The 23,369-nt window shown below is 43.0% G+C and overlaps 4 protein-coding genes across 4 annotated transcripts; 1 reads left to right on the top strand and 3 right to left on the bottom strand.

Annotated features, from left to right (window-relative positions):
- Positions 1 to 2,076: 2,076 nt before the first annotated feature.
- ark2n (arkadia (rnf111) N-terminal like PKA signaling regulator 2n) lies at positions 2,077 to 9,765 on the bottom strand. Its single transcript, XM_079235587.1, has 5 exons — positions 9,651 to 9,765; positions 7,942 to 8,832; positions 3,269 to 3,439; positions 2,680 to 2,794; positions 2,077 to 2,580 (listed from the first exon to the last, which is right to left on the bottom strand). Exons 2-5 carry the CDS (start codon positions 8,765 to 8,767, stop codon positions 2,391 to 2,393), a joined length of 1,302 nt encoding a protein of 433 aa, XP_079091713.1. The 5' UTR covers positions 8,768 to 8,832; positions 9,651 to 9,765; the 3' UTR covers positions 2,077 to 2,390.
- A 1,172-nt stretch (positions 9,766 to 10,937) lies between these two features.
- atp5fa1 (ATP synthase F1 subunit alpha) lies at positions 10,938 to 15,542 on the top strand. The gene is made up of 11 exons (XM_079234756.1): positions 10,938 to 11,060; positions 12,489 to 12,564; positions 12,668 to 12,837; positions 13,201 to 13,374; positions 13,508 to 13,674; positions 13,900 to 14,200; positions 14,320 to 14,544; positions 14,625 to 14,732; positions 14,831 to 14,975; positions 15,073 to 15,223; positions 15,318 to 15,542. Exons 1-11 carry the CDS (start codon positions 11,001 to 11,003, stop codon positions 15,394 to 15,396), a joined length of 1,656 nt encoding a protein of 551 aa, XP_079090882.1. The 5' UTR covers positions 10,938 to 11,000; the 3' UTR covers positions 15,397 to 15,542.
- A 1,246-nt stretch (positions 15,543 to 16,788) lies between these two features.
- hwa (huluwa) lies at positions 16,789 to 18,645 on the bottom strand (the record flags this gene model as incomplete). The annotated part of the gene is made up of 3 exons (XM_079235119.1): positions 16,789 to 16,955; positions 17,284 to 17,482; positions 18,046 to 18,645. 3 exons carry the CDS (start codon positions 18,643 to 18,645, stop codon positions 16,789 to 16,791), a joined length of 966 nt encoding a protein of 321 aa, XP_079091245.1.
- A 1,102-nt stretch (positions 18,646 to 19,747) lies between these two features.
- LOC306751268 (dnaJ homolog subfamily B member 5) lies at positions 19,748 to 23,016 on the bottom strand (the record flags this gene model as incomplete). The annotated part of the gene is made up of 4 exons (XM_079234827.1): positions 19,748 to 20,145; positions 21,077 to 21,630; positions 21,997 to 22,255; positions 22,918 to 23,016. The coding sequence occupies 4 exons, from the start codon at positions 23,014 to 23,016 to the stop codon at positions 19,912 to 19,914; spliced, it is 1,146 nt and encodes a 381-aa protein (XP_079090953.1). The 3' UTR covers positions 19,748 to 19,911.
- Between the last annotated feature and the right edge of the window lie 353 nt (positions 23,017 to 23,369).

Below are 23,369 nucleotides of genomic sequence, written 5' to 3'. Positions count from 1 at the left end.
TTCAGTTCATAGACTTCAGTCCCAATTAGACTTGTTCTGACAGCCAACATTGGCAGCCGCTTATACGAGTGGACTACATGTCCTGCTTGTAAAAGTAATCTGTGTTTACTAGAGAAGGAAATGAACTGCTGTACAAGAGGCTCATTAAATAACGCTCTATTTATTTAGTTTTAAAATAGTTTCTTTTTGTTCTACAGACAATTTCAAGGAAGTCAAGGACTTGCACAAGCAACAAAATAAACCCCTTTTTAAAATGTTTAAAATACTGACAGTAAAATAAAACAACAATAACAGAAGAGCAAAGCTAAATTACTGGTAATGAGGATAATATCTGACTTGAGGTTAAAGATGTGACCAAACATGCGATGTGCAACCATAGTCGGGCACCACTGCCCTAATTGTCTAGCAAAACCTCTATCACTAGAGACATTACCAACATTTAATAATAATCCTAAGGAACTATAGCAAAATGGGTTTTGCAAGCAGAAGTGGTCTGGTAAAATAATTGTCATTACAGTGGTAGCTGCATATAGTGGAAAGAACTGGCCAAAGGAAAACAAATATCACATTGTACTGAACTGTATCTTGAGTATGAAAGAGTTCACCCCTTTTCACAACAAATGCATTGACTTCCAAATGAAAATATTTAGACTTGCAGAGAAACAACACATAAAAAAGGAAGCAATTTAAACTCCAGAGGGAAAACAAACAAACAAAAAATCCATTTAGACTTTGGTTTAGTTCCTTTTTATATTTCGGCTTTCCCCTTCCCTTCTGTGACCAGCAGAAGTAATATAATTTGATTCTACAATTTGCAAACATCTCTTTGGGAAGTAGATGTTTGATATGAAATAATACACATCTCAAGTGTTATAACAATGTGTGAAGTTGGATCATGGATAAAAATATCCAGTGTGGCTGCAGTACTGCATGAAGACAAATAAGACCACAAGGAAAGAGAGCAAGCCGGCCCTGAGGATCAGGGTAGAAACAGTCCATACAGTAAAGGTTTCTACTATAAACTCCACACCACTTAAAGGTTTTTTTTTTAAATTTGTGTGCTAAATTCACATCTATTATTAAAATATTTATTGTCGATAGCAAAATCCACTGCTTTGTAAGGTAAAAGAATAAGCTTTGTACGATTCTAAAATAAAATAGTGCACTTTTCAAGGCATTCGGGCCATCTTGCTTTGCAGTATTCAATGAAGATGCTTTTCTTCAGTTGTTATAAAGGGGTCCCCAGAGGTTTAAAAGGTGTCCACTCAAGATGAGCACACAAACATTAAGTGCACCCAGTCCGCACTGCAGGGTCATACATTCACTGATAACGACGTCACCCGTGAGACACTCAGACTCTGTGGCTGTGACAAGAGATGCAGCATTTCTACTGCCGAAATACCACCATATGATGTAGTGTCGTTGCATTTTTCCTTCTAAACTGTAGAGTTTAACCACCTTTCTGTGTTTTTATAAAACAACTTATTGTAATATGGTAGAGGCAGAAACTAAAGCTGTTGATTTTAAATCAAGACATTTGGGGAAATGCACTGATTCTCTTTCTGGTGCAGAGTTGACGCTAGAGGAGAGGATGGACACCACTCATGTCGGAAGGTGGCATCAATCTTCTCGTCTGACGTTCGGCAAGAAAGCGAAGGAGCGTAATTCCCAGAATGTGAAACTATTAATTTTGAAGAAAAACCCAAACTCCTCCCGCCAGCACCAGAGCACAAGCTGTACCTATGCTGGACAAAGTATAGTGAAACAAAGCCGTCGGTGCAGACTGGACTAAAAGGGGAAAACCAGTGGTGAGACTTTGGAAAACAAAATTGACCCTCGACCGGTACAAAGCAAATGTTGTGCTCCACTGTACAGCAGAAAGTGTACCAGCTGCCGTTTATGCCTCGACCACAGGTGACTACACATAAAAAAAAATGCAGAATCTGAAAATATGCCGTTCAGACTCTGTAGTGAAGCAGGTCAACAGCCTGCTCTCAAGCAGCAACTTTATGTTTTCACTATACACCTTGCAAGCGCACAACACAAAATGACCTAAATCTGTCAACGAGGGGGAATTGAGGTATTAAAAGAAGATGGGATATTGCCATCATTAACAGATAAATCAGCCTTACGCACTTTTCCACCTGCACTTTAAGTGCTGTGCCATTTTTATTACAACTAAATTCATATCGGGGAATCGCGTCAGTAGACTGGCTTTGATACATGCGATTGCTTAAAAACAAACGGTGCTCTGGAGCGGGAAGAGTCCACGAGCGGTTACAGGCGTGGCCACAACTATAGGAGGGATTTCAGCCGTAACATGGAGGCAAGGCAAGAGGGACGAGGAGGAGTGAGGGGGAGAAATGAGGAGTCTTCAGTGTACAAGTTGTTTAAAGTAGGTATTTGTGTCCGGCGTCCTCGTCCAGGGTGAGGTCCACCACTTCGGGTGGGGACACCCAGTTGGGCTGAGGTGAAACAGTAGTCCAGAGCTGTGGTTGATTTGTGCTGTTTAACTGCTCCACTGAGTTCTCCTTCCAGGTGGACAGACTCTTTATTACTCCTCCGCATGGATGGGCACATCTAGATTCAGAAACAAAAAAAAATATAAAGTTGAATTAATTTGAAAAATCAAAATGGGAGCGGGGCAATTCACAAATAAAAAATGTCCCCCATCTTTACCGTGCTTTCTCTTGCACTCCGACTATTTCCACCTCGCTGTCAGAGGTGGCAATGTTAATCTGGCCCTTGTTGCGTTGAGAACTTTCCTTGTGCGACCGCGCTGCCTCCACGTGGCCTGGAACAAATGGGAGGAACAGAGTCACACATTGTGAAGAGGACCAGAGCGGTGTGGAGCTTCAGGCCTTGCTGACGCATAAAAAAAAACTGCAGCTGCTTTGACACGGGCGAGAACAAAACGATGAATCCGACACTTGTGTTTTTGTAAAGCTGACTGGATAGCATGGAGCGACACACACTGGGACAAAACAGAAATTGTGGACTTTATGTTCATGTTTTGACAATGCCGGCTCGTCGGTTACAAAAGATCAATTCTTTCATTTTTGAAGCAAGGCAGCGAGAGTTTTTTCCCCCCATTGCACCCAATGCAAGCGAGTGGCGTGTGGGATGAAGGCAGTAATACTTCAAAAGGCGTCTTGCTGAGAATAAGACCATTTCCCCCAAAATAGCAAGTTGCTTATGGATGACACCCATGCCTCTAAATGTCCCATCTTCATTGAGAGGAAATTATCAGTTTGGATTTGTAACTGACCTGAGAGAGAGCACAGAGCTCTTATACACCCAGAGTGAGCTGCCATATCCCGGCCTCTGTGTGTTTTTAGCTCATGCTTTATCACCGTGGGCCGGACTGTCTCCACACTCATACTCTCCTGGTTAGAATCAGTGTCTGAAATATCATAGTGACCCACTACTGGAAGCGCGTCTGCAGAAAACAAAGAAAACACTTCATTATTCAAATCATGCTTTGGAGTCGTCGGACTGTTTTGAAACAGACTGGACGCTGCCTCCGTAGTCCAATAGTGAAAAGAAACATTTAGGCCTTTTCACTTTGACGGCACTACTTCTGCTGTGAAACATGAACAATTCAAGAAACGTTCCCAAAGAAACGTGAATGCAGGGGATCACTTTTCAAAGCTACACTAGCGAGACTTTTATATTCTAAGAGTAAATGAATAAACTCCTAGAATGTATTTTTCGCTGCATTTATTGCTTTTAAAATAACAGCCATTCACATAAAAACTACACAAGAATACAGTCATTACAAAACACTTAAAAATTGTCTTACTCAGTGAATGAAATGTGGTGGGATAATAACTGCCAAACAGAAGAATAAGTCTGTGGAAGAGCGGGAACATGTATCTTTGTTCTACCCTGTAAAGAGTCCCTGTGAGGGAGACACACACACACTCTCACACACACTATCATCCAGACGTGCGTGCGTGTGTGTGTGTGTGTGTGAGGGGGTTCATCTGGACAGCATGTACCATGAGAGAACACTGGCTATGAATAGCTGATTGGGCTGAAATAGGCAGGTACCACTGTTACCAGAGAAACAGGGCGTGCCAATGTAAAGGCCATGTATTAAAGATAGAAAAAGGACTAATGTAAACCAGGAAAGTCTCTTTGGTAAACCATGAACCGTCCTTAGTGTTTTTAATGCACAGTTTGTATTCGTATGAGGCTCCCTTTACCATGTTGACAAAGCGGCAGATTTTTAAAGGGTTATTTCAGTTTTAACAAAGGCAGGACAGCAGTTGTTGGATCCATTTTAAACCCAAATTTAACTAAGTATGCACTACGAACCAAAAACAACAATATTCACACAATTTTAAACAAAACAATTAGGCCAAGAGAAAACAACCAAATAGATAAAATGTTCAGTCAGTCACCATTTATCAGCATAAGCAAAGCTATACTTTGCACACATGCTGCTGAAGAAAACCAATTTGGCCTTGCACATTCTATATACTAATATAACCACATGCAGACAGGTGGGGAAACGCTGCCTCCAGCGTTTTGTAAAACTGACAGGGCTACATATACACATACAGAAAATGTAACTTTTTTTTAAACATCCCATCTATAAATATGATTAGGCCAAAGATTCCTTCATCAATGTCAGTGATGGATAGATATTAAGAACTTTGACACTGTCTACAGCAATAAAAGTAGTGTTTCCACCTCAAAGACCACAGGATCTGAACCAAAGAAGGCCACGTGATTGCTCAGATCAGTCCGTTTTTTTAGGAAGTCAGTAAACATTGCCATGCACCATACTGCAGCTGTATTACTGCTCTATATCCATTAGTTGGATGCCTGGTTTTCAGTTTGAAGTCAAGCTGCAGACACGCGCGGCGCCTTGTGGAGACAGGCCAAGCTGGCAAACCAGTGCAAATAGGAAATTAACTAGGCAAATATTATACGAGTCAAGATTTGAGGCTCTTGACACTGCAGCTAATAGCCACAACACAGGAACCCATGCCTTATCTGCTGTCCATAATCTATACATAGGCTACTAAAAATAAACATTGGGAGTCATTCCTCCCTCACTAGTTTCTTGTTACTGCACAAAGGCAGCAATAGCAGCAAATGTTACAGAAACGCAAACCGTACAAAATGTAAACGCATCTAAACTAATTGTCATAGGATTTTACAAAGCAAGAATTGTGTGTGGGTTAGTATACTGTGTTTTATATCTTTTTTAGGCAAATCTATATTGTTATGCAAATGTTTTAATGTTAGTAAAGCTATACCACCAAAATAAAAAGGTTGTCCCAAGACCCTGAACAATTTATATGCAAAGTGCAAACATGGTTCAGGAGAAAAGAGGGTAATGTTGAGTGTTGAACTGAATTTCTAAAGAGATGGTAGTGTGATGCTCTAGCTATCATTCCCAGCATGAAGTCAGAATGACAAGGCACATGCTATTAAGCAGCAGCCCCCCATCTAGCACTGTTGTGATGGCTGCCCAGGTGCTGTAATGCACAGTCTGAACGAATGACATAATCAGCTTCTGTGTTGTGAAGCTGGTACACAAAAAAAAAAAAAGCCATGATAAGCTTATCATAATAGAATAAGAGCCCAGACTGGACAATCTACTGAGATGTGCCCTGTGTCCGTGTCACAGATGCTGCAGAATTCAAACGAGTGAGTTGAATTATTCTGAATGTCAAATCTCACAGTGATTCAGTGCCAGTAGACAAACCGGGCCTCGGGTCTGCACAGTCAAGTTCAAATGACCAGCTCAGGCCCAGCTGCTGTTGATGGTGTATCCGTTCAGTGACCTCGCATCGTTAACCTATTAACACCCATTGCCGTGCTTTCTGCATCAACTAGCTCTAAACTTGGTAAGATCTAAATAAGTGAAATCTAAACATTCAAGAGACCAGGGTCTGGAACACCTAGATTTCCATTCTGAGTGACCACTTCAGGTAGGATGTTGTTGTTGTTGTTTATAGGGGTGGAGGTGAGACTGTTGTTCTCTCGTGCCAACATGTAGGCAGCCATAGTCTCTGAAGACTCTGACGATGGCAAAAAGGAACTGGGTGGGGACGGGCGTCCCCCCTGGGAGGGATGCTGCTGCCCCTCTAGGGCGTCACTTGAGCGTTTGGACGAGTCGTTGTCTGAGTCGAGGTGGGCAAGCTTTTCCATCCAGATGCGGAAGCGCTCCTCAGTCTGACGCTGCATCACAGCAAATCGCGTCATGGCCTCCTCCAGAACACTGCCGATGCCGTTCCTGTCCCACGAACTGGTGTCCAGCAGCCCATGAATCTGGGCGCCCACTCTGGATCTCTCCGATGCACGTCTGAAGCCAGCTTTAAAGACATTGAGGCCAAGCCATAAGAAAATACAGTAGCACTTTCATGCTTTGGAGGTGGACTTTTGTATTAAAGAGAAAATGACAGTTTGTTTTTGGTTACGTGCAGATCGACTCTTTCATGCTGATGGACTACATCATGCAGTTGAAGCACTCAAATTTGTGTGCGGGATGTAAAAATGGTTGAAAACATTTCATGTAGTACGCATCCCTAAAGAGAGGACTGGATGTCTCGAGCGACTGATTTAGTGACCGTGGTTTGAAAAATGTGTTAGGAGAGACTCAGGTAAAAACACCTGTTTGATGCAAATTCATTATAAAACTATGATGAAGGTCAAAAGAAATGTTAAACTATATTTTCTAATAAAACTTCGGAAAATATACCACAGGGTTAGTATCAGCCAGAATAGGCACTGTAGTGCTCCTAAAAAAAACCATCTATTACCAGATAAACTAGTTCACTTCTGGACACACTGAAGTGAACAAAACTATTCAAAACACACCACCAGCTAAAATCAGATTTTAACAAAAAAATAAAATCCGTCTACCCGAACCAAACTGTTATATTCTAGTGAAAAGATCAACCTAAAGTAAATGAGACTTCTGCAGCAGTCACTTATAGAACTCAACTCACCAAAGAGATTTCTACAATCAGGAAACGTCAGTCAGAACGATATGCATTCATATTTTCTAGACGACACAAGAGCTATGTGAGCAGTCAAAGGCGCTACAGAACTCCTTATAGAGAAGAGAACCACCTGTTTGCAAGCGACGAGTATGATGAGAGCTAAGGAATATTTAAAGCTGCAGGATATACTAAATGCCTAGTAGTCTTAAGGTGCTACAGACATTTAACAAAATATAAATTGTTTTTATTGACTTAAACATTCTAATAAAATGGCACATTAAATATTATTGAGTCTAAACTCACAGGTGTAAAACATTTCTACCAACACACCAACGCTTAATAGCAACTGCAGAGTCTTGCAACTCTGACTAACAGTGTCTATTTACAGCAAAGGCTGAGGATATAAATGGCCCATTGTTGAATTGCAGAGCTCGTAATATAGGTTATAACTCAGTATATATCATTCCATGAGTTGAAGAATGTCCACTCAACTTCCACAGCATGCAAACGATGAGACATATTTCTAAAAAAAAAAAAAAACACACACCTTGTATTACTAGAAGTGACTGGGCATTGGCCCTCCTAAACAGTCTAACTATCCAAAAACCAGGGTGAATGAAGAGATGATGGGTGAGAAAATAACACAAAAAAGGAGTGATTTGATAAAACAAACAAACAAAGCAGTGCTTGCACAGATATGTTAATGCAAAGACTTTCTACAGCCCCATTACATGTTCTTACTATATGTGGCAAGCGAACACTTTGATTTGGCTTGCCTAAAATGTTTACATCATGCAGGCAGCCTCTTATTATCAAGTTAGACTCTGATTACTTAGTAATCTTTGATTGTCATACACTGTATGCCTGTTTTATTATCATTATCTGATACAGAGGATATCTAAGTTACTATTACCCTGTACAACTACACAATGGTAGAAGTACTTTGCTATAGGTATGTGTTGTGAACATTGGATGTTACCTGTAATATCTGTCTTGATTGTCTTGCTACCTCCTGAAGTGTCGTCATCCTCGTCCTCAGAGGAGCTGGTGCTGGAGTCGCACGTGAGCTCGCTGTCACTCGTACTGCTGTCCTGCAGCAGGTTATACTTCTTCCGTGCTGCTGCCTCCCGTTTTTGCCTCAGCAAACGCATTCGCTCCTTGTGTTTCTGGCTACGGTGACCTTTCACTTTTGCCAGCTTGCCATTGGTTTGTTTTTCCTGCCCTGCAGCTGCTACCGAGGTGGGCTGGCAACGGTTTTTCTTTGCAGCCATTGCATTAGGCAGCACCTCGCTCTCTGAACGTGACCGTCGGGACTTCCTCCCCCCTGTAGATGTAGACGATTGCCTTCCTGCTGTCGGCCCAGCATCATTTGCAGCTTCCATGTTGCCGTCTTCGTCTTTTCCGGTGGGAGGAGCAGCCCCTTCTTCCCCTGAGGAGAGTGTGTCTGAGTCAGCGAGGTGGCCACTGGATGAGGGGGAGAGCATGCAGTTGTTTGAGGAGTCGCTCTCATAGATATGATGGGATACGGGCTTGTCGCTCTCTGTAGAGGCATGCTGGGACTCTGGGGAGTCTCGGCGGAGCTCCTTCATCAGGCATGGCATGGAGAGGAGACTCTGCTCACCCTCTGTATTCAAGGGGCTGTCTCCCTCTTTTTCCCTTGGCGGTGAGCTGGTACTGGTGGTGGCCTCTGATTTTAGATGCTCATCCTGAATAGAGCCTGTGGCTGACTGTGATTCATCAAGGCACTCTGAGGGGCACTCAGCATCCACAAAATCCTCTGCCTTGTCTGAGTCAGCCATCTTCATGCTAGTTGAGCCCAGAGCCCAAAGGTCCAACACACATGGACCAATGTGCCTGGACAGGAGCTGACCTGCTGGAAGAAAAACACATCACTAATTCCATTTCAGTCTGTAAATGATGTGCGTCTGTGCAAGGGGCTGGATGTCTGACAGCATGGGCATTAAAAAATAATGTGCACATACACAAATGATATCACAATGAAAAATAAATATTTCTCATCAAACATGTAGCTCCCCAGTTCAACTATATGCATAAACAATAGTGGTATTTTAAAACAATTTGTCCTCCTTTACAAACTTATAAAAACGTTATGGTACACATTATGTGCATGTTGTACTGGGTAACGTGTTGTATAACTACTGTCTGTTTACATAAATAACAAAAATCTCATGAAATTGAATGCAACAATTTGGCCATACATTTCCATTAGCGACATTGCTGGTATGAAATTAACGTTGGCTAGCTTCTACTTTTACGTCTCAAACAGCCTGCGTTACGTTGTGTTTAGATAAAAGTAAATTAAACCTCCACAGACACGTAAAACAAAACGTGTGCACTTCGAGACAGTTGTTGTTGATCGAAATAATTACTTTTACGTCAGTTAGTTAGATGGGTCTGTGGCTAACTGTAGCTAACGCAGGCTCGGACCCAGATGCTACTTTTAGCTGCGTAGTGAAGCTAACCTCGGTCACAACCTCACACCCAGCGAACTTGGCGAGAAGGAGTGACTGGAAAACGTCCAGGTTTGCAGGACAGCTGCCTCGAACGGTCCTATAAATGGAAGCCGTATCCAGCCACCCAGGGGCGTAGCAAGCAGGCTAATGTCAGCAGCTAGCATTAGCTGCTAACATTATCTCAGTCAAAGCGGCTGCGCTAGCTACAACTCACCGCGGCGTTTAGTTATATTCTTCTTCTCCCAGTGTCAGACTCTTCAACATCTTCGGTATTATGTAGCCTCTTTGATTTACGATGCATGGACGACGCCCTGCTAAATACACTTTACTTATTTACAACTTGAAATAATTTTAACGTGTTTTTGGCGCAGTGCGCTCGCACCTTCGCGAAGCCCAGATAGCAGTTAGCGCTTAGCTGTGTGTTTATTTTAAAATGTCTCCATCAGCCGTCTGTCTTTCACAAAGCTACATGCGCCACTTCCGGGATTTCCGAAAGGTCGAGTGCCCCCTGTGGGTTGGATAGTGGTACTACAGGAAAGGGCAATAACGCAGGAAAGGACGGGCATGGGACAGCAGGGGGACAGGGCAGCTACTGGTTGTGATACAGAGGCACAAGGGATAATTTATGTTTTATTAAAAATGTATTAAACGAAATAAAACACCATGGTTTGGATAAAGATGAACCTTCTCTGGCAGAAAGCCCCAATGACTGTCTCTCTAATTATGGCCCTGGGTTCCTACAGAGGTTTCACTATCATTCCCCCCACTTTACAATAGTAAAGGAGTAAATGAAGGTTTGCTGACCTACTCAAGCACAGTATTTAACTATACATGATACACTTCTACTCCACTATATTTCAGGGTTAAATATACTACTGTTAACTCCACTACATTCTTCTGACAACTAGTGAGAGAGAAAAACTGAAAAATGTATTCCTATCTCTTGAGAATAACCAAGATAACAAATGCCTAGTTAGATCTTGATCATCCTGATGGCACCCATTACTTTTAAAGACGGGTTTTTAATGCATCTAAAACGACAAAACATGCTTCTGGAAATAATGTATTATTCCTCGTAATAATATATGAAATACTATATTTCTCGTAAAATGTCCAGAAGTAAAAAAAAAATTCAAAACATGGACAATTCGGTCTTTAAATATATCATCATGACCCATCCTTTTTCGAGTAATAAGTAGATACACATCTATTTATACATATATCATTGGATTTAATGATTGGTTCAATTGTTTTATTGTGGGGGTATGTTTTATTTAATGTTTCTTTATTTGTATTACTTTTCATGATAATATACATTGACGTATTTATCGCTTTTTTTATTATTATTTATTTGTCTTTTGTTAACATAATGATAACTTAATATACAGCATAACACACTATTCTATTTTGAAAAAGAAAGAATATAAATAGAAGAAAGAAAAAAATACGGAGGTTTATTTTGAAGTACTTCCGGGTCACCGTGACCTTTCTACAAATCGGTTGCCGTGTCCGCCGTCCTTCTCTCTGTGCTCCGGGAGCACGACAGACCTCACAGGACACCATCATGCTGTCAGTACGCGTCGCAGCGGCTCTTGCCCGCAGTCTGCCTCGACGGGCCGGATTTGTAAGCAACACTAACTTCTTATGTGTTTACGTTTGTATCGACTTCCTTCAGAAAACGCCGTGTTTTGTAACATTTTAAATATGTCATGGCGGTGCATGCACACGTCTTTGCTCCGGAGGACACCGGGCCCTTCACTTTTTGTCCCCCACTGTTCACTTTTGTAGCTGACAGACGGCAGCAAGATGGTGCTGGACTTTATTCAGGGTGACTTAGACGATCAAATTGACCTCTGAGATGTGTTAAAGCTTTGTAAATGGGTATGACGAAGCTAAATCGCAGTAATGACGAATGTAATTTGGTATTGAAGGTCAGTTTTCACGCTGGCCTTTAATTGCAAATGCATTTGCCAGGCTAAACTTTGCATAGGTGTTTATGTATATGGGATGATACTAAGTTGGATATTATACTATTCTGGCTAAAAGTGAACTGTTATTGACGAGGACGGTGCTGTGACCCTGCAGACTGCATGACCTGCGGCCCTTCTCTTTTGTTTTCACATGTTGGAAGAAGTCCCAACTCGTGTTGCAGAAATTGGGATGACTTAATTGTATTTTGCAATAAAATGGAAGTGAAAATTGCTCACAAAAACTCTATATTTAGTTAAATCCAAGTTTGCTCCTCTTGTGTACTAATATTACATTTGAGTAACAGCCAAGAATATCTCTTTCTCTGAAAACTAAATGTTGTTCCAAAATCGTGAACGTGGCTACAAACAGTTTACATATCTTGTATTAATCAACCAAAATGGTTGATTAATACAAGATATGTAGCCTGTTTGTTAATACTTAACATACGTACATTTGAGTTAATGGTGTGTTAATTAAGGAAAGATGCATACTTTAATGTTCTATTTTTTTGTTTACAATAGCTATGTTATTTATAAAAGGGGATATATATATATATATATATATATATATATATATATATATATATATATATATATATATATATATATATCCTTCCTTTGTCCATCCAGATTGTTAGAAAAGTGTTTGAGGATTTTGGAAATACCTTCTCAACAGTGTTGAGCGCTGAGTGAGTGTCCTGGTAATACTTGAGGCCTAAACTGTGGCTATAATTGGGTTTGCTTTCCTCGCACTATGACAAGTCACTAGGGAAGTCAATTAGCATTCTTAGTTGTGTTATATTTTCTCCTCTTTGCTCTTTTGATATTTATCCAAATGTCAATGTTGTGAGACGATTCTGGATTCTCGACATTATGGTCATGATTTCTTTTTTTGGGGGGGCGCTTTGATCACTACAGGCCTAGTGCCATATAGTCCCATTATATTGGAGAGAGGCAGTCATCTCTACTGCCGATATCTCCAAAGATTTGGCTGATCTTAAATAAGTAACGAAAGTGAAAATGCTCTACTTGATTGGTCTGTGTAAAATGTATTTCTGTACTTGTTCCCATTGTCTTTAAAGGTATCCAAGAACGTTGCAGCAACATGTGTAGGAGTCCAGAATCTACACACCACCCGCCCATGGATGGCGAAAGTGGGTAGGTGTTTGGGAAACCTGTATTAACCGAATGCTTAAGAACATTTATTAAATGTTAAAGTTACCCACAGTTGTTAATCAGCGTTTCTTTACAACTATTACAGGCACAGCTGAGGTGTCGTCCATTCTGGAGGAGAAGATCTTGGGCGCTGACCACAGTGCTGACTTGCAGGAGACTGGCCGCGTGCTGTCCATCGGGGACGGTATCGCCAGAGTGTACGGCCTGAGGAACGTGCAGGCTGAGGAGATGGTGGAGTTCTCCTCCGGTCTGAAGGTAAGACTGATATGTAACCCTCAGACGCTGACCTTTTTCACTGAATGGGTTGCGGCTACACTTTAAACGTTCGGGAAGATTGCATTCGCTTAACCAGCCTCTGGATTATTTGTAGTCTGAGGGAATTGGTCAACGGCCATGCTCCTTTCTTTCTCTAAAAATGGTCCTCTGATTAGAGTACATAGCCACTGCTACTTTGTCACAGGGAGAACCCATGTGTAAATAAATACTGTATAAAATACTATAATAAAGGAGTCTGCCTATTTCCATATTGACTTCCTTGGGTATCGTTTTTGTTCTTCAGTAATTTAGCTTAACTAAAGGGAGAAGTGTTAGTAACTTGTTGTTTCTTCTCTTATCCAGGGCATGTCTTTGAACTTGGAGGCCGACAATGTTGGTGTCGTGGTGTTTGGTAACGACAAGCTGATCAAGGAAGGCGACGTTGTCAAGAGAACCGGCGCCATTGTAGATGTGCCTGTTGGTCAAGAGCTCCTGGGCCGTGTCGTCGATGCTCTGGGAAACGCTATTGATGGAAAGGTCACTGATAATAGTAACCTGTATTTCTAAAGCACCATTAATGCATAGTATGCAACACAAAGTACCTTATTTAAAAGCAAGTAATCATGTTATTTACCAGACTACCTAACTCCTTTTTTTTCTTTCCTCGCAGGGTCCTCTTGGCTCCAGCATCCGCAGACGCGTGGGTCTGAAGGCCCCAGGTATCATCCCCCGTATCTCTGTGAGGGAGCCAATGCAGACTGGCATCAAAGCTGTGGACAGTTTGGTCCCCATCGGCCGTGGTCAGCGTGAGCTCATCATCGGAGACAGGCAGACTGGGTAAGAGGATTCTGCTCAAAGTGAATACTTGAACACACTGCAGCATTTGATGTTATTCCTAGTGCCATTAAACCACTGCTACAGCAGTGGAAGGGCTAATGTGGCTAGTTCAGCCTTTCCTCAGATCATGGCTGCTTTAAATCACGAATATTAACCCATGACTCCTGCCCATGGATCAGTTTCTCGGTGTATCCAGGGTGCTCAGTATTTGGGTTTGTGTTGCAGCAAAACCGCAATTGCCATCGACACAATCATCAACCAGAAGCGCTTCAATGAAGGAACTGACGAGAAGAAGAAGCTGTATTGCATCTACGTAGCTATCGGCCAGAAGAGATCCACAGTGGCTCAGCTCGTGAAGAGGCTGACTGACGCAGACGCGATGAAGTACACCATCGTGGTGTCTGCTACCGCCTCCGATGCCGCGCCGCTGCAGTACCTGGCTCCCTACTCTGGCTGCTCCATGGGAGAGTACTTCAGAGACAACGGCAAGCACGCCCTGATCATCTATGACGATCTGTCCAAGCAGGCGAGTTTTGTTTCATCGGCTTGTTTCCACCCTCTGAAAGCGAGTTTCTGTGAATAATTTCAACACACTTTTTTTAGTTTTAGATCAACAGCGACCTTTGCATGTTTTTCTTTCTGCAGGCCGTCGCCTACCGCCAGATGTCCCTGCTGCTCCGTCGTCCTCCCGGTCGTGAGGCCTACCCAGGAGATGTCTTCTACTTGCATTCCCGTCTGCTCGAGAGAGCCGCCAAGATGAACGAGAACTTTGGCGGCGGCTCCCTTACCGCCCTTCCCGTTATCGAGACCCAGGCGGGTGACGTGTCCGCCTACATTCCAACTAATGTCATCTCCATCACAGACGGACAGGTGAGTGCACAACTTGTCGGCTTGCTTCGTCCCCAGTGAAATCCTGAACCCAGTTTATTTAATGCTATTTTCTCACACAGATCTTCTTGGAGACTGAGCTGTTCTACAAAGGTATTCGTCCGGCCATCAACGTCGGTCTGTCTGTGTCACGTGTCGGCTCGGCTGCCCAGACCAAGGCCATGAAGCAGGTTAGCCTTCCTCGTAATCGCCCGTCTCGCAGCTTTTTTACATTTTTATCACAAACGATTTCATTGATTCTGACTTATTGATTTCTGTCCATCCCCAGGTGGCTGGTACCATGAAGCTGGAGCTGGCCCAGTACCGTGAGGTGGCTGCCTTCGCTCAGTTTGGTTCTGATCTGGACGCTGCCACTCAGCAGCTGCTGAATCGTGGCGTTCGTCTAACTGAGCTCCTTAAACAGGGACAGTACTGTGAGTATTTACATGTGGTCTTGCATTTCCCTTAAAAGGCATCTCTTTCATTCTGCAGTTGTCTTATGTTTTGAGACTGTATGCTTTTGTGTTTCAGGTCCAATGGCCATTGAGGAACAGGTAACAGTCATTTATGCTGGCGTGAGGGGACACCTGGACAAAATGGAGCCAAGCAAGATCACCAAGTTTGAGAAGGCCTTCCTGCAGCACGTGTTGAGCCAGCACCAAGACCTGCTGGCAGCTATTAGGTAAGTGAAAGGGCTTCTGGACATTTACACTTTTGCATTGTAATTGATGTTCCATGCATTTTTTTTTTTTTAACCAATCTCCATTTGATTGCAGGGCTGATGGTCAAATCTCTGAGCAGTCCGATAAAAAACTCAAGGAAATTGTGTTGACTTTCCTCTCCACCTTTGAGTAAAAGTGATGCTTTTTGTTCTGGTGGTTTTCATGTTCACGTAGTGCAACAGTCGGTTATACTTTCTATGAACTTAAAAAACAAAGTTTCACTTGATCTTCAATGTACAGATATCTCTAAACGGAGAATAAAGTATTCCATCTAGTTGACTCAATTGCCTCTTTGTGTTTTTCGGAGCACTGTTGACGGGTCACTTTCTGTTTTGAAAACAAATGCTGATAGTACACAGCTACACCTGTAAACATGTTTTCTTTATATCCTGCTTCATTTGTTGAGCATAACAGTTAAAAAAAAGATTGTTTGCTGCTGTCTTTTCTTCCTTTTGACGAAAGCAATTCTGATCAATCCTCCCCCTAAAAAACATAATTACTAGTGAGAAGCTTACTCGGGCTTTACTTAATGATTTACACAATTGCATAAAAAGGATTGAATGGCCATGATGAGTCATGAAGGTAGAAAGGACAAGCCTTTGTCATTATACTTGGCTGACCTGGGACAGCCAGTCTCACAACCAGAAATTCAACCAAAAGTAAAATACAAACTGAGGTTTGAGCTCTGGAGGTTGAATCTGCTTTTAAGTAGTCTCAGTTTGAGTTGTAATGGTCAACAAAGTATCTGCCTTAATGTCATTGTTTTTTCATGACTGGGTCAAGGCATCCTCCTCCTTACTTGTCCTCAATTGTATTTAAGACAAACTATCTAGCTTTAAATTAGGTTATCACTTAATACACCACAATGTAGTATAAGCCTACAGTAAAGTCACAGTATTATCAGGTATCTACTTTCAGCTAGGGGGCAAACATGTACTGCCAAGGGCAAAATCCACCAAACTACAGTGCCCTCTGCTGGTGAGGAGTGGCACAGGACATTTCTAAATTTAAAAGTCCTTTTTAAGATGCACTGTTTGTTACAGTCCAGTGTGAACAGGCAGTTCCAAAGCGTAATATTGCTTTTTTTCTATTCTGTAATTTGCATTGAGAGAAGTTTCGTTGGAACGATAATCAAGAAGCACTTAATTCTAAATTAGTCTTTATTACTGAGTGAATCAAAACATGTAAAGCAATAGAAGTATAAATATAAATGTGAATGAAATTCAGAACTGACTGACCAGCCTGGTTAATTTGAAGAAGTGGCTAATTTAGATAAACAAGTGAAGAAGTGCATATTTCACAATAACACAAGTGAAGGTGCCGAGTAAATATTTCATAAATTGAACAAATTCAGTGGCGGAGTGCATCCTTATCAAATTGTGTGAATTTAAATGGTGATTATTAGTGAGACAAAATGAATAAAAAGACTGAAACGCACGTTATTTAAATAAAAATAATTATAAATAAAGTAAATATAAATAAAGCAATTAAATAAAATAAACATTAAAAAGACAGCTGGAACGTTTTACACCCAGTACTGTTTGGTGTGCACTGCGGGTCTGTGGTGTTTATGCGTGGGTAGATTATTCTGTTTGACGTAGCAAGGGTCATAATAATCCCACTCCAGGACCGAAGTCAGGACGCCGTTGGACAGACCGTCACTGTCTTCTGACAGAATCCGCAGGGAGACACCTGAGAAAAAAAATTCTGAGAGTATGTCGGGAACTTTTGCTCAAAGATCCCTTCCAGATTCATAAATTTAATTATCAATAAATATACTGTCCTAATGACTTAAATATACCTGTGTATCACATACATATGGGTTGTAGCATACATCCAAGCAAGACAACAGAGTTGGTTTTCATCATACTGTTCCCTGGTCTACTTTATATATATATATATATATATATATATATATATATATATATATATATATATATATATATATATATATATATATATATATATATATATAGTGATCATATTGATTACAGTGCAGCTGAAGGAGACCAAAGTTTACCTGCACTTGCACCAAAGTCGCTGTCCAGTCCAGGACCCACAGCCGATGTGTTCAGGTAGAAGGCCTCTGAATGCGGGTTGTTGTATTCGTACTCCATGTCCACTTTGTCAAACACAAGCAGGTCAACGCCTGGGTTCACATCCGTCAGCATCTTGTGAGTGCTGCTCCGACGAAGATGGCCCACATATTCCGTCTCCTGCTGTGAACAAAGAAAAAAAATGTATATACTCACACTTTGAAGTTAGTGTTTTATACTGGACTTTGGGTGGACATTCATTTGTGTCACTCTTAAGTCACTTCGTCTTCCCTGTATGGCAATTAGTTTGTGCCATTTTTATGAACTCTGTTTGGTAATATGGGAATATGCGGCTCTAAAGTGAATATAAACTAATAAGGGCCTAAAGGTGGGTCCTTTTTTATTGGGGCCTGGTGTCAACATCTAGTTGACCTTCACTGTTTCTCTTCCCGTTTGATCAAATTAAAAACAGGAACAAATATTTCAGAAGTAATGCACACTTTAAACAGAAAATAGGAGTAACATGGGCTTTGGCTCATTAAGACCCCCAAGCATCCAATTACTAAAAGCCACTGGCCTAAAAAGTAAATCAGTCAAAATTACACTTCTTTTTTTTGCCTCAATGGTGCCTATATGTTTTGCTTTCGTTTCCTGCAGATGTTCCTGAATGGATATCCACTAATTGTTAAATCTCCACTACTACTGATGATGGTTATTATTATTAACACCGACAGTGGACCACTCACCGTGGGAGAGTTTGGGGGAACAAGGTTCACTCTGGTTTCAGCCTCTGAGTCACTGGACTGAGGCAGTACTGGCGCGCTTTTACGCCATCCCGCTTTACTGGTGCTGTGTGTCCGTGAGCCGGAGGGCAGGTGGAGTGTGGGGGTGAAACCAGCAGCAGAGGAGGAAGTGGCCCGGATGGTGCTTGGTGCCCTCATCGTCCCCGAGCCAGTGGCGCCACCGGACATCAGGAGCCGGATCCCGTGGTCCACTCCGGGCCTCTCCCTGGACGAAGCCCTGGAAGAGGTGACGGGATGCGGGAGGATCGGCTCCGACAGAGACATGTACGCTCTCCTCTCGTTCTGCAGCGGGAGGAAAGCCACGCCCGACACTCTTCTGACCCTCTGCGAGGTGGACTGCAAAAGCATCTCCTCTGGGTCGCCCTCTCGCTCCCGTCGGCTCTTCTTCCCTGACAGGATCAACAACTTGTAACCCAGGAACAGGCAGTTCAGCAGAAGCAGGATGACCACACAAGGTATGAGCAAAAGAACCACTAAAGTCAAATTTGTCAAACGGTAACCCTCGGTCACGTTTGATGGCGTGGTCTGGCTTAACCGCGACATTTCATCCCAGAGGACATGAAGGGTGAATTTAGGAGAATTGCTGACCTCAACTGAGATTTCACGTTGCCTCTGAGCGCACAGGTGGGTTGGTGTGTCAATCAATGTGGACTACTTTGCGTTTTAATGTTTTTTTTTGTTGCTGTTTTATGCTTCTCAAATGCACAAAGTTTCCAAATGTGACTGTTGTCTTCCACCCCTCTTGTCTTCATGATTGTAGTCTAACACTGTCAGTGTTAACTAAGCAAAGGCTCGGTCTGAGACTGCTATGCAACGCGCGCTCAGTTGGCAGCCACATAAATTACAGATCAACAGGTGTGTCCAATTATGTGCAGGCTTTGTTCGGCGTTGTCGTTGCAATCAATCACCACTAGATGGCAGCAGGTGACCAGACTCCTGCAACGCTGCATCCAAAGTTATACAGCGTGATATATATATATATATATATATATATATATATATATATATATATATATATATATATATATATATATATATATATATATAAATATTCGTGCTTTATTGTATGGCCTTCGATGTTTGATAGTTATTTGAAGGTTTATGTAGTCCACTTAAACACCTGCATATGTTTATCACAAAGAACAGCGCAGAACAGAAGTCAAATAGTGGATTTTTCTTTATTTTTCATGCTTTCAAACATGGCTATGTCAGGTAATGATACATCAACTGCTGGCTCGTTGCAGAATATATATATGTACAAACATTTCAAATAATTCAATAGAACATTTGACAGATTAATCTCTCTTAGAGACAACATTTTTCTATTTTGTACACAAAGTAGATCCTTGTACACAAGTATATTTTGCTATTGTAATAAATCAATGCAAAAGATCAGTCATATGAGCAGCATATAACCATAGTAAAGTTGTTATTTTTTCTGTTTCGAGAAGTCTACACAGACTTGAATAGCACACTGATTTCCTGCTCTATAGGTTAGCAAGTGCAACAGTGCAGATCACCTTTTCATTCAAGAGAAAGGCTGTTGAGTCAATGGACGCCCTCAGATACTAAAGACCCCATTCATCACATTTAAACTCACTGCTCAACATCGTTGTTGTGCATCCATCAGAAAGTCATCTCCTCACTGAACTACAACTCTCTTAAGCGCCGCCTGCCATGTCCAAACACAACAAGAGGTTGTGATCGGTTGTGATGCTAGCACCTTGGGCAAGGCTGTGTTTGTGAATTGATAACACACACACACACATGGTGAAGCTGTGCCAATCAGGTTGCTGGAATCAAAGAAGGCTAGCACTGGGCCAGGCTGTGCTTGATGATCTCGCGAGACTGCGGTGGGATCCGGTCGGGGAAGAGCACCTGGAACTCCACCACCAGATCGCCCCGCTGAGACGGGCTCTTGGGCAGAGGCAGACCCTCGCCCCGAAGCCGCCGGACGGCGCCCGGTTTGATAACGTCGCTGCATGGCAGAGGCATCATCCGGTTGTCAAGTGTTGGCACGTTAACTGTGCAGCCGCAGAGAGCCTGGAGGAGAGAAGAGGAAGAAAAAGAGACATTTAGTTCTGTAGACCTGTTTATATTTAGAACGAGTTTCATAATGCTTCCTGACTGGCCTCGTTATGACTGGAATGAAACAAATCAATTAAATGCCTGACCTTTTTTTTAAAGTGTCAAGTTACATAACTGATAAATCTTCTTTCTCAAAGCTTGACAATGTTCTGTCTTATGCAACAAACCGGTGGCACAGATGTGATAATCACGGCCCTATTTACAGGCTCTGTGTGGGAGTAAAGTGCTTCAGTGACTGAAGTGAGCCATGGGAAGAAGGAGGGAGATCTTTTGAAATGTCACTCTCTGTGACTGCTAGCTAATCTGTGTGTGGGTTGGTAGAAATGAGAGCCAGAGACTGCCTCTCTGCCTGCCTTTTAGAGGCAGAGGAGTCAGCAGCACACATAGTGGCTGAGAGGGAGAGTGAAGTGTGATTCGCGGGGGCAATCAGCGCCAAGGCTAAATTTAGCTCCTGCTCTCTCTCACTCTGCAGGGGCTGGTGAGGGAGCGGAGGCGTTGGCAGGCTGCTGCTGTTCTTGTTAGCGGGGGTCTGTCAGCCCCCAGTGAGCTGTGGGGTCAGATGCCTGAAACATAACTCTGTGTTCTGTCCTCAGACTCTAATCAAAGATATCACCCTCACACTTTCTGGCTTAAGCCGCATTGAGGCCTCTCGGTAATCGATTTCCTCTGGTATTTCAGCAAATGCATCATTCTACAGTTATGTAAAGGATAAGAAGAAGTGGTGGATGGATTTTCCACCTTTCTCTGAGTAGGTGTCAGCCGTTGGCAGTGACAGAGTATATCTACTTATAGGCCTATCATGTGTTTCATAATAAATGAAGAGTAATGTCCTTGGTAGGAGTCAAACTCGAGACCTTTGAGCCTGACGTAAATGCACCAAACTCACCTCCTTGAGGGTGATCTTGGCTGTGAAGACGAGGTTGGAGCCGTCTCGCTTGTACTGCGCGTGCTCCTTGTCCCTGAGAATGAAGGTGATGTCGGCAGGGGTGTTGTTGGGCGTCTCATCGCCCTCCCTGGGGAAGGTGATCTTGGTCCCTGCTTTCCAGCCTTTTTTCACCACCACATTCAGCACCTTTTCCTCCGATCGTAGGCTGCGTCCGTCGGGGTTGAGGCGGCTGCGGGTGATCTTCACATGCTTGGTGCAGCCCTGCATCACCTCGTCCAGGGTTACCAGCAGGTCGTGCACCACCTCGTCGCCCTGCAGCCGCCGCTGGCCTCGCCGGAGACCGGCGTCGCCGCCGGGGAACCCGCCCACGTGGCTGAAGGGGAACCGCCTGAAGGGGTTGAAGAGGTCCTCTTCGCCGTCGTTGTCATTGCCAAAGAAGATGTCGAAGTGGTCGGAGCCGTGGAAGAAGGAGGAGAAGGTGGCGTGGGGATCCGTGTGGGAGTTAGTGCGGCAACCGTTGCCTTGGCCCGCCATTGTCTGTCCACTTTTAAGACCTAAAGAACACAGAGAAAAGAGAAAGAGTCCATTTAAATTCATGACAATCTGCAGCTTGACAATTGATGACTTTTCTAATATTGGTGTTTCTTCAATATGTATTCTGCCTCACCCTCTAGAAGGTTTTACTATAATCATCAGCTATTCCGTTTTCAGAAAAACTCTTAAATGTATGAATAATTTATGAGCCCCACAGCTGTCTGTGCTGAGCAGGTTTATTAGGGGTGGAAGAGTTTCACTCCTCCCGCTGCACATCAGTGTTTAGCCTTAATGAAGGCATGAATAGTTAATGCACCACCTATCCTACAGTAATTAGCCAGATGCCAGTTACCATTTTAGCTATCTAAATGAAATCTCGCTCTCACCTTCTTCTCCAAACTGGTCATAGATGCTTCTCTTTTTGGGGTCAGTCAGGATCTCGTAGGCCTCTGCGATCTCTTTGAACTTGTCCTCAGCGTCTGCATCGCTGTTCTTGTCTGGGTGGAACTTGAGAGCCATCTTCCTGTAGGCCTTCTTGATCTCATCTTCATTGGATTCAGGGATGACACCCAGGACCTTGTAGAAGTCCTTGCCTGTGGGCTTGATGGCCAGGCAGGGCGTGTCCTGCTCAGACTTGGTGCTTTCCTGTTGAAAATAAGGACAATGAGGGTTTAGAACATTTAGTTGTCATAACTCATAAAAAGCAAAACACATACTTTTTCTTCTTTTTTTTGCATATAAATTTGAAATCTCATAATGACCATGGTGCCTGCTGCAAGAAGGCTGATTATGAATAAATAATTAGAAAGCACATTCCAATATTCATCAGCTAGAATACAAATCAGGAGGGTTCATGCATTGGACATCCTCCACATCAACTGCTGCACATTATTAATATGCAGAAGAATGAGCCCCAGGCATAGACACTCTCTGGGAAAACACCCTAATCTCCGTGATGCTGTGCACAACTGCAGAGAGAGAGAGAGAGAGAGAGAGAGAGAGAGAGAGAGAGAGAGAGAGAGAGAGAGAGAGAGAGAGGGAGGGAGAGAGAGAGAGAGAGAGAGAGAGAGATTTCCCCCAACTACTGAGATTCTCTGCAGCGATTGGCTGTACACGAATCGGCGACTTCATAGCAACAGAAATAGATCAATGGGGATGAAATACAGAGAGATGCCGCTCCATGATAATACACCTTGTATGACACTTTAGTATTCCAGCAGCCTTTAAAATATTCTATTTACAATTACAGTTTTTTTTAAATAGGTACTAAAGAAAAAACAGTTGAATAATTCCAAAAATGTACTTACCGCTGATGATGATGAGCCTGAGCTGTCACCTCTGTGCACTTTGCACTTGACATTGACATTTTTGTTTTTAACCCCGAACTGAGTCCAGATGAGAACCATGATTCCTGCTAGAAAGTAAGTGTCGCTGTCCTGGTGCTGAAATGGCTCCTGTTGGTCTGGCTACGTTTCGTACTGTCTGAGCTCTCCTCGCCGCTCTGTTAAATACCCCCGCTGCAGCTCCGTTACTATACACTCTCCCGCCCACGCAGCGTGACCGAGCTTTCCCCGGATCCGCCCATTTCCTACCGCGCGGCAGGGGATGCCGGTGTCCTCAGAGCGGTCAGTGGAAAGCCATTGGTGCTCCGGCGATGATCACGCGGATGTTGCAGCCTCCCTCTCCTTGTTGAGGCTTGCTTCCGGAGTTCTTGAAGGCAGAGCCGAGCAGACAGTCACGACACGGTGTTTTTATTATT

The sequence above is a fragment of the Taurulus bubalis genome (genome assembly GCF_910589615.1).
Source record: "Taurulus bubalis genome assembly, chromosome: 19".
Taxonomy (NCBI): domain Eukaryota; kingdom Metazoa; phylum Chordata; class Actinopteri; order Perciformes; family Cottidae; genus Taurulus; species Taurulus bubalis.
This window is presented reverse-complemented; position numbering and strand designations above follow the sequence as displayed.